Source organism: Colius striatus, chromosome W (genome assembly GCF_028858725.1).
Source record: "Colius striatus isolate bColStr4 chromosome W, bColStr4.1.hap1, whole genome shotgun sequence".
Lineage (NCBI taxonomy): Eukaryota > Metazoa > Chordata > Aves > Coliiformes > Coliidae > Colius > Colius striatus.
The window spans coordinates 9,486,280-9,500,236 of NC_084789.1; the positions used below are offsets into that span (position 1 = coordinate 9,486,280).

At 48.7% G+C, this 13,957-nt stretch overlaps 1 protein-coding gene across 4 annotated transcripts in view; it reads right to left on the reverse strand.

Annotated features, from left to right (window-relative positions):
- Nucleotides 1-452: 452 nt before the first annotated feature.
- The window catches only part of LOC133628476 (insulin-like growth factor 2 mRNA-binding protein 1), a 29,631-nt gene continuing 16,126 nt past the window's right edge, over nucleotides 453-13,957 (reverse strand). For all 4 annotated transcript variants that reach the window (XM_062016672.1, XM_062016671.1, XM_062016669.1 and 1 more), the window contains 7 exons: nucleotides 13,570-13,705; nucleotides 13,349-13,471; nucleotides 11,867-11,983; nucleotides 11,598-11,672; nucleotides 11,182-11,313; nucleotides 10,908-11,021; nucleotides 453-1,065 (listed from right to left, as the gene is read on the reverse strand). In XM_062016672.1, coding sequence (XP_061872656.1) covers nucleotides 973-1,065; nucleotides 10,908-11,021; nucleotides 11,182-11,313; nucleotides 11,598-11,672; nucleotides 11,867-11,983; nucleotides 13,349-13,471; nucleotides 13,570-13,705 — 790 coding nt within the window. In that variant the 3' untranslated portion in view covers nucleotides 453-972. The remainder of the gene's footprint in view (nucleotides 1,066-10,907; nucleotides 11,022-11,181; nucleotides 11,314-11,597; nucleotides 11,673-11,866; nucleotides 11,984-13,348; nucleotides 13,472-13,569; nucleotides 13,706-13,957) is intronic.

Here is a 13,957-nt window from a genome sequence, read left to right on the forward strand (position 1 = left end):
TGTCAGCTATAGCTGGGCCTGTCATTCTCCTGGTATTAGTGCTGATGTCTGGGCCTTGTGTATTCAATGAGATAATTGAGATTGTAAAAACCATGCTAGAAGCAGCCCACTTAATGCTGGTTAGGAAGCAATACAAGCAGTTAGCCAACGGAGAGGATGAAATAAGTGAAATGACTAAAGATGTTCTTAGGAGATTTGATGAACGAAATGATGAAAAGAAAAGGGGGGGATTGTAATGGAAGAGGTCATGTTCGTTAATCAAATCATGATAGTTGTGCAAGGAACCATTTAAAGTCATTGTAAAAGTCTTGTAAAACTTTAACCGTAAAGTTTCTACAATGTGCACAGGTGCAGTTGGCTAAGATGCTTATAGCAGGTACAATAGGTTGCGCATGAGCTGATAAGAGCCAAGAGAAGAGTTCATGAGCGGGCCATTAGAGGAAGACTACTGACTTCATCCCAGCGACCACCCTGCGACCACCAGGAGGCAGAAGAAGACCCCCTAGTAACAAGACGGGCACATGCGCAGAGTGCACCAGGGAGCGATGCACCCGACCGATAAGGACTGTATAAAAGGACTCTGATCCGGGGGGGGGGGGGGTCACGCACCGTTGGTGGAGCAGAGTCTCCCAGCCGCCCAGTGCAGTTTTGCTTATTTGCCGCTTGCTTAATAAATTCAATCTATGAGTCACTTAAATTGGCCTGTGAACTTTATCACAGCAACTTATAACACAGCACCCATCACTTCATTTAAGTAGCTGTCCTGGTACGTGGAGCTCAAAACTAATCCAATTTTCTTTTTTGTTTTGTTTTGTTTTGTTTTTACCCTAGTCATCTACCTGGGAAGCCAATCAAACTGCCTTTTAATCTCGATCGGTTAATAAAAAATCAGTATCTGTCTATGGTAACTGATTCCCAGCCACTCTTAAGCCCGGCCCTGGCTTGTTCCACTGTTCCCGTCGATGTTGACCCTCATTTCCTCCACTCTTGTGTCTGCCTGATCTGTCCCTTCTGGTGCCGCTGCTTCACCTGCGACAGGTTGTCCCGGATCTTGCGCTGAGCCATCTGTGATGAGAAGAGCAGAACAGGGAGCTTGGGAGGAATCCTGAGGCCAGCAAGACCCTGGGGTGAGTCTTTGCTTGTTGTGAAAGATGCTACAGTGCTCAGGTGGAGCTCCTGGAAATCCCTTCCTGCCTGACTTTCAGTGTGGTTTCATAGACGCATAGAATGGTGGAGGTTGAAAGGGCCCTCCAGAGCTCATCCAGTCTAACCCCCTGCTAAAGCAGGTTCCCCTTGATCAGGGGGCACAGGAACGTGTCCAGGAGGGTTTGTAAACCTCCCAAGAAGGAGATTCCACACCCTCCCTGGGCAGCCTGAGCCAGGGCTCCCTCACCTCAAAGCCAAAGTTTTTCCTTATGTTTAAGTGGAACTTTTTGTGTTCCAGCTTATGTCCATTACCCCTTGTCCTGACACTGGAGACAATAGAAAAAAGTGCTGCCCCATTCTCTTGACATATACCTTGTAAGGACTTATAAGTGTTAATGAGATTCCCCCTCAGTCTTCTCTACTCCAGGCTAAACAGCCCCAGGTCTCGCAGCCTTTCCTCATAAGAAAGATGCTCCGGTCCCCTGATCACCTTGGTAGCCCTGCACTGGCCTCTATCTAAAAGTTCCCTGTCCCTCTTAAGCTGGGGAGCCCAGAACTGGACACAGTACTCCAGATGAGACCTCACCAGGGCAGAGTAGAAGAGGAGGAGAACCTCCACTCTGAGGAGAGAAGAGAAACTCCTCTGGAGTTTCCCCTAGAAGTTGGGTTTGGGAGATCACACTGTATGTGTGCACACTCCCGCAGCTCTCCCTGCTTCCCCTACCATCATTGTCCTGGTTTGGGCTAGGATAGAGTTAAGTCCTATGAGGAATTAGGAAGGGGTACAGCCTGGGCAGCTGACCCAGTGCCCTTGTGAGAGAGGTGTATCCCATCCTGCCCTATCAAACTACAGTCCCCAAAGAAGGTGCCATTGTCATAAACCCAAAACCTTGCCGGCACCAACCTTTTAGCCAGGAGTTAACTTATATAATTTTTGCATTGTTGACTTCCCCTTTACCTCTGGTGAACAGGATGGAGGAGAAAATAACCTGTGTCCCTCTACCTTTCACTTGCTCCTCCAAGGTTTTAAAATCCTTTTTGATTCTGGAGATATCGTGCCTTATGACATCATTCATCCCCACATGAAACAGAAGTAAGGGATAGCAGCCTGTGTCCCTGACGAGCTGTGGCACTCTCTCAGCCACATCACAGACCTTGGCTCCTGGCAGGCAGCACACCTCTCGCGACTCCTTATCTGGTCCACAGATGGGTCTCTTGGTGCCTCTTAGCAATGAGTCACCCACAACAAGCAACCATAGCTTCTTTCTACAGTGCCCATTATCTGTTGCTGGTGGAGCAGCTGATGGTGAATTGTTTGCTGGGATTTCCCCTTCTGGAGCTTGCTCATCGAAATCCCCCATTATCAATGCCTTATACTTATTTGTAGCAGGCACTCTGGAAGGAAGGTTTTGAAGACAAGCCCTCCTTTTTTTTTTGTTACCAGGGTCCAAGGCATATCAGATTCACTGTTGGCTTGTACCTGATTGTGGAAGCCTCTGTCTATCTCCACCTCTGCCCCTCTAATACTACAGAGTCTACTAACGGTTTCCTGCAGCTCTTTCACCAGGTGCTGTAGTTCTTGAACTTGAGGGCACCTATGACACGTAGTTACCTCAGCAGCATAGGTCCCTAAACATCCTAAACATCCCCTGCACTCCACCTGGACTGAAGCGTGCGTGCTAACCGGCTCTGTCTGGGTGGATGCATCGACCTTCACCAGGGTGTTGTGTGGGAATAAAGAACTGGTAATTGGCAAAAAATGTAAACTGACCTTCATAGTATGAGACTCATTGCTGGTGAATGAGATAATATTATAGAATGCCCGGTTGAGATTGTGAGAAGCAGCAGTGTGAGAGTGGAAAACAGGCAAAACCTGAAGGTCAGCAGGGTGTAAAAGTAAAAACAGATATTATGTGACTTTGACAATAAATTGGGGGCTTGCATACAGCAGGGCAACACTTGCTCTTGGCAATGCTCCCCCTTCAGCAAACTGGAGTGGGTTTGGTATGTTTCAGCACATCGCCCTGATCCCAGCTGGCTCGAGACCTGCAAGTGGTGCCCCGTTGTGAGTCGAAGTAATCAGCGTGCTCATATGCTGAGGAGGAACGATGTCTGAACCAAAACTTTTTCCTCTGCCTCTGGTGAGTAACAGACAGCAGCGTCTGTCTATGAGATGCTATCAGCACATGTAAGTTCAGAAAGGGTTTTCTTTTCTCCCTTTCTCCCATCGGGCCTTCGGGAATCAGCACTCCAGGCCCTACGCAGCACACAGCTTGTTCGTGCACATAGCTTGTTCGTGCCGTGCCCTGATGCCACCAGCTCCCAGTCAGGCCCCCCGCAGCACACAGCTTGTCCGTGCTGTGCCCCTCTCCACCCTCCACCACCGTCAACCCCGGTTTATCAATCTCTCTCTCTTTCTCTCTCTATCCCTCTCTATGGAGTCTATGTCAGACTCTATATCAGAAATTGAAACTGCTGCTGAATCAGTGACAGCCCATTTACAAGACCAAGACTGGACAATTAATCCAAAGAAAATACAGGGCCCTAATACTACTGTACTATTTTGGGGATTATTTTGGCATGGACAAATTAGAGAAATACCCAATAAGGTACAGTAAACAGTCCAGAGATTTCCTGTACAAACTGCAGTGAAATAGTTACAGACCTTTTGGGGATGTTTAGTGTATTGTAGAACTTTTATGCCCATACTAGGGGAAACTCACCCCCTTGGAGATATCCCTGTATCTCCTGTGGAGGAAGCATTCCCTCATGACAAGTTAGCAGAAGAGCACAAAAAAGATGCCTGGTTTACTGATGAAAGCACAGCATACACAGAAACTACAGGGGAAATGGAATCATTTACACCTACAGATTGTGCAGTGGGACTGAGACCTATTAGTCTATATGTGAAGATTCATATAGTAAATCCTGTCTCTCTGTGTGGGATGTGGGATTGTTCCCTGCCTGTCCTCCCTGCTCGCTCTGCCTGCGTGAACTGCGTCGCAAACTGCCATGTCACACCCTGTTTGCCTGCCCTGGTCACCAAACTCTTGGTTGCTCGCATTCCCTTGGGAACGTTTAAATTCCCCACAGTTGCTGCGGCTCTGTCTCCCAGCAAGACCATCCCCCTCGCAAGAGCTGCCTGCTCCTGGCAGCTCTCCTCACTTCTCCTCCACTCCCTGTGCTCCAGGAACTCCTGGATTACCTCAATCGGCCTCTCAGTCACAAATAAATGAGCCTTGCCTCCGCCATGTGTCCCGCCAATTAAAAATGAATTAAAATTTCAACCTACAGAGGCTCTTTTCCCTTCTCTCCGATCCCCTCCCCATTCCACTGGGAGGGGGAAGAGTTGTGGGTTTTTTTTCTTTTCCCAGCTGGATAAAATCATGACATTAATTGGCGCCCAAACAGGGACCCATGGGGTTGAAATAGAACAGAGTGGGCTAAACCAAACTTGTGTACATTTCTGATACTAGTTAAATAATTGCTGGTGACAGTGTTGATTTATTTGCTCATATGGTGGTGTTATATGATTTCTTATATGCATCATGTATTCCCCATGATATTGCTTATCATCTGTGAAAAGGGATGAAAGCCATCGTTCTGCTATACTGGATGACATTGGCTCATGATATGGTTGTATCACTGGTTATGAAGTTGAGTTGGCACTTGTACATGGCTTTGTTGTCACTTCCACGCCTTGAGCACTTCCCCTTAGAACTCAATGATAATGATACTCAATGCATGGGAAAAACAGAGGGGTATAATTTTTCCCACTACGTTATCTACCCTTATCCCTTCAAGTTGCCTGCAATAGATTTTTACAATTACACTTGGGATGTTCCAACCACCATGGTTTTATTGTTCTGTCTCCTGGATAAGGTTTTTATCTTGGTTAGGGTTGTAAAATTTGTCTTTCAGAGTGTTATGAGGTTGGTTAGCTACGGGGGGGGGGGGATGGCATACAGGAGAATATGGGCAGGTATTTGAAGAACTTTTCACCTGTCATGATTAGGAAACGACATGAACCCAGCCTAGTAACAACTGTGGCTACTCAAACCCAGACAACTGACACTGTTGCTGCCCTGACTCCAGCAGCAGACATTGCTGCTAAATCAGAGAATCAGCCTGAGCAAGTATCAGTTGCCACTGTACAGAAAAATAAATACACAAAAAAACATAGTTTGCCCTTCAAAGGATGAAGATGAACCAGGGCTGTCACGGGAGCGGGAGGAAGAGTCAGAGATAATCACCCAGTCCCTGTCCCTGAACAGCTGCGAGATGTGCAAAGGGATTACAACTGCCACCCAGGTGAGCACATGGTCACCTGACTGCTCCAATGCTGGGAGAATGGGGCCAACATTTTGGACTTAGAGGGCAGGGAAGCCAGGAAATTGGGCTCCTTATCCCGGGATGGGGGCATTGACAAGGCAATTGGAACACAGACACAAGTCCTCAGCCTCTGGAGATGACTTCTGTTGGGCGTGAGGGAAAGATACCCCTTCAAGGAAGATATTACATGCCACTCAGGCAAGTGGAACACCATGGAGAAAGGTATCCAGTACCTGAGGGAGCTAGCTATGCTGGAAATGATTTATAATGAGCGTCCACCCACAGACCCAGATGAAGTCCAATGCACGTGATCTATGTGGCAAAAGTTCCTATGAAGTGCACCACCATCTTATGCCAGTTCATTGGCAGTTGTCTCCTGGAGAGAAGGCAAGAGGCAAACAGTGGAGGAAATGGCCGCTCAACTTCAGCAATATGAAGAAAGTGTGTCTTCTTCCCTGTAGACCTGCATCTCAGCTGTACAGAAAATGTCACAGAAGTTTGACCAATTCATGTCTCGCTCTCCCCCTGCCCGTACTTCAGCTGTTAGGAATAGGTGCCCCTTTGTTCAAGAGAGGGAATATAGAGAGTAAACACCATAGGATGTTCCGTGGTTCTACTCGCAAGACCAGGCAGAGAACATGAGCAAGTGGGATAGGCCACCTACTCCAGCTCCAAGGGTATGGGTATGGCACTTGTGGGGAGAAACGGTTAGAAGAAGTAACTTTCCCTGGAAAAATGCCACTCCAGTTCCCAGTGAGCAGCCCCCTAGACAAGATAGAAGGGTTGATTTCAATTCTGATCCCCTCGAGAGGACTTATGTTTTTTTCCACAAAAAGTAAAAACTGACTACCATGGCCAGTATTAGAAGGCCCCTGCCTCCAGCCAGGTGGAGGAGAGGGACAACTGGGTTTATTGGACTGTGTGGATTTGTTGGCCTGGCACATCAAGCCCACAAGAGTACAAGGCTCTAGTGGACGCTGGTGCACAATGTACTCTGATGCCATCAAGTTGTAAAGGGACAGAATCCATTTGTATTTCTGGAGTGACAGGGGGATCTCAATAGCTATCGTTATTAGAAGCTGAAGTGAGCCTAACTGAGAATGAATGGCACAAACACCCCATTGTGACGGACCCAAAGCTCCATGCATATTGGGAATAGACTACCTCAAAAGAGGGTATTTTAAGGACCCAAAAGTGTACTGGTGGGCTTTCGATGTTGCTGCAGTGGAGACAGAGGAAATTGAACAACTGTCCAGCATGCCCGGCCTCTCAGAGGACCCTTCTGGTGTGGGATTGCTGATGGTTGAAGAACAACAGGTACCACTTGTGACCACAACAGTGCACCAGTGGCAATATTGGACCGAAAGAGATTCTGTGATTCCTATTCATAAGTTGATCCATGAATTGGAAAGCCAAGGGGTGATCAGCAAAACTAACTCACCCTTTAACAGCCCCATATGGCCAGTGCGAAAATCTAGTGGAGAGTGGAAACTGACAGTGGACTATCGTGGCCTGAATGAAGTCACGCTGCTGCTGAGCACAGCTGTGCCAGACGTGCTGGAACTCCAATATGAACTGGAGTCCAAGGCAGCCAGATGGTATGCTACCATTGATATTGCTAATTCTTAATCCCTTTGGCAGTGCAGGCCTCAGTTTGCTTTCACTTGGAGAGGGGTTCAGTACACCTGGAATCGACTGCCCCAGGGATGGAAACACAGCCCCACCATTTGCCATGGACTGATCCAGGCCACACTGGAGAAGGATGAGGCCCCAGAACACCTGCAATACATTGATGATATTGTTGTGTGGGGCAACTCGGCAGAGGAAGTTCTCAAGAAAGGGAAGAAAATAATTCAAATCCTTCTGAAGGCTGGTTTTGCCATTAAACACAATAAAGTTAAAGGACCTGCACAGGAGATCCAGGACAGGATGGACATTGTCATATCCCAGTAGAGGTTATCAACAAAATCATAGCCATGTCTCCACCAACTAGCAAAAAGGAAACATAAGCTTTCCTAGGTGTTGTGGGTTTTTGGAGAGTGCACATTCCAAATTACAGTATGATTGTGAGCCCCCTCTGATGTGTGACACAGAAGAAAAATTATTTTGAATGGGGTCCTGAACAGCAACAAAGTTTTGAACAAATTAAACAGGAGATTGTTCATGCGATGGCGCTTGGGCCAGTCCGGACAGGACCAGATGTTAAAAATGTGCTCTACCTCTCAGCCAGGGAGAATGGCCCCACTTGGAGTCTCTGGCAGAGAGCACCTGGGGAGACTTGAGGCCGATCCCTCGGGTTCTGGAGTTGGGGATACAGATGATCCGAGGCCCAATATACTCCAACTGAGAAGGAGATATTGGCAGCATATGAAGGAGATCGAGCTGCCTCAGAAGTGATTGGCACAGAAACACAACTTCTCCTAGCACCCCGACTGCCAGTGCTGGACTGGATGTTCAAAGGGAGGACCTCCTCCACACATCATGCAACTGATGCTACTTGGAGTAAGTGGATCGCACTGATCACACAACAAGCTCGTATAGGAAATTCTAGCCGCCCTGGAATTCTGGAAGTGATCACGAGCTGGTCAGAGTGCGAGGATCATAGAATCATAGAATGGTAGAGGTTGGAAGGAAACTTTAGAGATCATCTAGTCCAACCCTCCTGCAGAAGCAGGTCCACCTAGATCAGGTCGCATAGGAATGTGTCCAGGCAGGTCTTGAAGACCTCCAAGGAAGGAGAGTTGCCAGAAGCTTCCTCTGTAGCTGACAGTGAATTCTAAGCTGGACCCTACACCTGACCCAGGCCTGGCCTATTAGAGATGGAGGTAATGCCTCTGTGAATAACATATTTGAGAAGGAGAAGAAGTTGTTGCACAGTTGCTAAACTGCAGCAGCAACAGGGAGTGACGATGTGAAAACATCTCTGCAGACACCAAGATCAGTGGAGAAGGAGGGGGAGGAGGGTGCTTAGGCCCTGAAAGAAAAGGCTCCCCTGGATATGTGGTGAGGACCACGGTGAAGCAGGTTGTCCCCCTGCAGTCCATGGAGGACCACCGGGAAGCAGAGACCCACTCGCAGCCTGTGGAGGAGCCCACGCCGGAGCGGGTGGATGCCTGAAGGAGGCTGTGACTCCATAAGAAGTTCATCCTGGAGCAAATTCCTGGCAGGACATGCTATGCTTCAAAATAGAGCTGCTATAGATTTTTTACTTTTGGCTCATGGTCATGGTTGTGAAGATTTTGAAGGCATGTGCTGTATGGATCTAAATAATCATTCAAAAGCAATTCACAAACAAATACAGCAACTTATGGACCACACTTCTAATATCAAGCAAGATGTGGGATTTTTCAGCCTAGATGGTTTACTTGTCCTGGATGGGCCTTGAAGGATGGGTACGAAGTTTGTTGAAAACTGGATTGCTTATATTGATCCTAATAATTGCAGGGTTATGTGTATTTAGCTGTGTGCTCTCTTGCGTAAAGAAACTAATTTTGTGGATAACCAGTGAAGCATGGATTGTGCAAAAAGAAAAAGGGGGAATTGTAGAAGAATTTCTGGCTGATACAGGACATGGAGTTCTGTTAGAAGCATGTTTGCACAATCCAAGCTTTCACACAGGTCAGCTTGACCTTGGGCACATGCCAGGAAGAGGCTGCCTGAAAACAGGGAGCAGCTGAGAAGAAGTAAAAGCAGGATATTTTTAACCACAGCTGTGCTGAGATTTTGCTTAAACTAAGAGTGTGAGCTTTAGCAATTAACCAATTAGCTTGTGCCAAGTAGCATATTGCTTTGCAGATGTAACCAATTAACGTTATGTTACTATCACCTGAATTCTGTACTATTGTATAAATATCAGTGTGTATTATAATAAAGGAGCTTTTGAGCATTGGGCATTGACTCTACCTCCATGAGGATACATCTCTGACTCCAGAAGCTCCTGCGCTTTTTAATTGCTTCAAGGGGGAGTGATTTTATGACTTGGTGGACACCAGGCTAAACCACCACACTCCACAACCTCCCTGGACAGTCTGTGCCAGTGCTCCATCACTCTCACAGGGATACACATTTAGAAAAGACTACCTGGTTAGTCAGCTCTAGAGGATCTGTCAACCAAGCTGGCCCTGCCCAAGCAGAACTTTTACATACTGTAGAAGGGGATAAAGTCCCTGTAGTGCACATAAAAGATCTGTTAGGGAAGGCAGTCTGGGTGTGTCCTGCCTCGGGTAAAGGCAAAGCTATCCATGGGATTATTTTTGCTCAGGGACCTGGGTGCACTTGGTGGGTGATGTGCAAGGATGGGGAGACTCAATGTGTACCTCAAGGGAATTTGATTTTGGATGAGAAGAACCCATGAATTAAATTGTATGATGATAGTTATTGAGTAACTCTGCTGTTGTATGTCACTATTACTATAGTTGTTCTATGACATATCACTGACATTGCAGGAAGATCACCCAGATCACCGGAGGATGGACTTGAATGAGCAACACACAGGATGTTGAAAAGTGAACCTGCACCCAGTGACTTCCTCAAGATCAGCACCTTCAACTCACAGATTGTGAGCATGATAAACACCAAATAGACCAGCTGCAAACTCCTGGTACTGCATGTGATGACCCACCTCACACACACCCCATCTCTCCTGCTGTGAAAGACTTAAATGCATGAAGATCTGAAGTCATGGACTAAATTAACTCAACTGGCATGTCAGAGGGATGGCCCATAAACTGAGGGAATGATATACCTCTGTGTGTGTTCATATTTTTGGGAAGAGGAAGTGTGGTGGTAGATAATTTTAAAGTGTAAACCTAGGCATGACATAGATGGTATAGAATAAGGGGTGGAATGTCCTGGTTTGGGCTAGGATAGAGTTAAGTCCTATGAGGAACTAGGAAGGGGTACAGCCTGGGCAGCTGACCCAGGCTGGCCAGCAGGTATTCAATACCATTCTGACACCATGCCCAGTATCTAGGTGGGGAGTTAGCCAGAAGGAGCTCTCTGCCGGGGTCGCAGTTTTGGCTGCTGGTCCAGAGCAGTTGGTCAGGTCAGATCCCAGGTGGTGAGCAACTGCATCATGCACCAGTCCCTTTGTATATCCCCTCATTTATTGTTATAACTGTTCCTCCTTAACTTGTTTTGTTCTATTAAACTGTTCTTATTTCAACCTCTGTGGGTTTTTCCCTTTTTTCTGTTTTTCCCCCCTCCTCATTCCACCAGGAGGAGGAGGAGTCACAGCGTTTTTTTCCTTTTCCTGGCTGGGCAAAACCACAACAATCACCCATGGCAAAAGGTACAGCTCACTATCACCCACTTCTGCAAACACTGACAGGCATGGAAAAAACTTCCACAGGAGGATACACACAGATACAACCCCCTACGAGCCATCAGAGAATCCACTAGTGCTAGTGCAGGAGCTGCTGGGGCCGTACCTGGCTGGCGTAGAAGTGCCCGATGATCTTCACAATGACTTGCTCGTTCTCATTGGGGGTCTGGTCCCGTGGCACCACCACCTCTGCTGCTGTCAGGTTCTGCAGCTCATTGACCTGAATGAAGGGGCAGAGACCACTCAGGAAATCCCAATCAGTCCCCCGGGAAAGCTGTCCCTGGGATGTCCCCAAGCACTGGCACGAAGCAGTCAACCCTTCCCAGGGCCATTCTCCATCCCAGCTGCTCCCATCCCCATCCAAGCATTGCCTCTCTTACGGTTTTGTCTCCCTTGCCGATGACCCTGCCCGCGGCCAAGGCAGGGACCCAGATGTGCGTTTTCAGCTTCACTTCTTCCTTCGGCCCAAAGAAGTTCTCCTCCTTCAGCTTCCCGTAAATCCTGCCTTGTGTCTGCAGAAGAGAGGGAGCACGGAGTCAGACACCGTCCGAGATGTCCTATGTGTCCCCATCACAGCAGAGGCGTGCAGCTGGCACGGACCAGGCGTGGATCAGCATCCCAGGGAATCCCAGTTCCTCGGGGTTTCAAATCAGTTCAGCTCCTGGGAGAGCTGATGTTGAGTTAACACAGCCATGGACTGGGCTCAAAGCTGGGAGGCATCATCCTGCTCCTCCCTTCCTAGCTCCATGGGACAGTGGAGAAAGGCACCCCGAATCCCCCATAGCACAGAGGGAACCTTGAACTGAGCTTCTGGAGAGCCAGTGATGACAACCATGCGCACTTTGGAGTCAGGTGTCTCCGGAGGGGCAATCTGGAGAGGGGAAAGAGACAGTGGTTGCAGTGGGGAGCGGCATAGGCAGGGTGGTGGCCATGCCCTCCCTCACCTGTGCCACAGGACTGGGCCTCCAGTTGACCGCCTGGGCTTTTTGGGTGGTTTTCCCAGCCAGAACAGCATCCATCTGGTGGTTGCTGGCAGAGGGAGTGTCCCCACCAGAGCAGCCCTACCTTGATAGAGGCACTTGTGAACCGAGAGAGCTGTTTGATGTGCTGGCCCTTCTTGCCGATGATGGCACCGACCGCCTGAGCAGGGATGAACACGTGCACCGTCTCCTGCTCTGGAGGCTGCAGGAACAGTGGCACCAATCAGATGCCACCACAGGGATCACAGCTTCAAGGCCCCTCCAAGTGATGCTCACATCCCTCCCAAGGGTGTGGGACTGAGCCACCACCAAACCCCCTTGGGCTCTGAGCACCTTCTCATAGAATCGTAGAATGGTCAGGGTTGGAAGAAAACTCTAGAGATCATCCAGACCACCATCCTGCTAAAGCAGGTTCCCCTTGATCAGATCACACAGGAATGTGTCCAGGTGGGTTTGGAAACCTCCAAAGAAGGAGACTCCACATCCTCCCTGGACAGCCTGTGCCAGGGCTCCCTAACTCTCACAGTAAAGAAGTTTTTCCTTGTGTTTAAGTGGAACTGTTTCTGTTCCAGCTTATGTCCATTATGTCCTGTCACTGGACACTACAGAAAAAAAACGTCACCCCATCCTCCTGACATCAATCCTTTAGGTACTTATAAGTGTTGATGAAGTCCCTCCCTCAGTCTTCTCCAGGCTAAACAGTCCCAGGTCCCACAGCCTTTCCTCATAAGATGTTCCAGTTTCCTGATCATCTTTGTAGCCCTGTGCTGGCCTCTCTCCAGCATTTCCCTGTCTTTCTTGAACTGGGGAGCCCAGAACTGGACACAGGACTCCAGATAAGGTGTCACCAGGGCAGAGTAGAAGGGAAGGAGAACCTCCCTTGACCTGATGCCTTGACCTTCTTTATACACCCCAGGATGCCATTGGCCTTCTTGACCACAAGGGCACATTGCTGGCTCATGTATAGTTTGTTATCAACCAGGACTACCAGGTCTCTCTCTGCAGTGCTTCTCCATTGCATTTGCAAGAGTTTAAAAGACCAAATCATAGAATCATTTTGGTTGGAAAAGACCTTTAAGATCAAGTCCAAACACCAATCTCACACTGCCAAGCCCACCACTAACCCATGTCCCTCAGCACCTCAGATACACGACTTTCAAGTACCTCCAAGGGTGGGGACTCCACCACCTCCCTGGGCAGCCTGAGACAGGGGCTTGACAACCCTCTTGGTGAAGAAGTTCTTCCTCATCTCCAATCTAAACCTCTGATGTGAGGCTGTTTCCTCTTGTTCTATCACTCGTTACTTGGGAGAAGAGACCAATCCCCCACCTCGCTACAGCCTCCTGCCAGGTAGTTGCAGAGAGTGCTCATGTCTCTCCTCAGCCTACTCTTCTCCAGACCAAACAACCCCAGCTCCCTCAGTCACTCCTCATCAGACTTGTAAGGAGATCCTGCCCCAGAGCTGCCTGCTGACAGAGGGGATGCTGAAGGCAGGACCCTGACCATCACAAGGGGAGATCCCCAAGCTGGAGGCAGGAGTAGTTTGAGCTGTCAGGGGTTCACCTACCATGAAGGAGCTATACGGTGCAGCCCTAGAGACGCTGTTTGGCGGAGGAGGTACTGCGTTGGAGGAGGCAGGGAAGAGACCAACAGCAGTCAGATTAAGGTCAGGGATGAGGTGAGATTGCAACTGAGGGTGAGAGGAGAGAAATGCTCACTGCTTTCATCAGGGCATCCTCCTAGAGCTCTCATCAGTCAAGACATAGGGCAGGGCCAAACCCCACTCACACTCATGGCAGTCACGTCGTTCTCATAGGCTTCCCTCACTTTCTTCATGATCTCCTGCTCCGCCTTGCAGCAGTTCTCAATGGAGCCCTTAACCGTGATGGTCCTCTTGGGATTGTACAGGGTCAGATCCTGCAAGCTGATGGGAAAGATGGTGTCAGTGCCAAGGCCCTGCCCCTGCCTGATCAGCGCTACATTGAGCCTTTTGCACCTTCCAATGGGTGCTCTTGGGGTGTCAGGGACATAGGATGTCACTGCCACCCTGTACTGGGACTGTCTGATCCCAGTCAGAGCAAGGACCAGTATCATGGTCTGCACTGGGAAACCCACTCAGAGACATGGCTTAAGAGTAAAACTCCAGTCCTGGCACCAAATCAGCTGGTCCTGATCT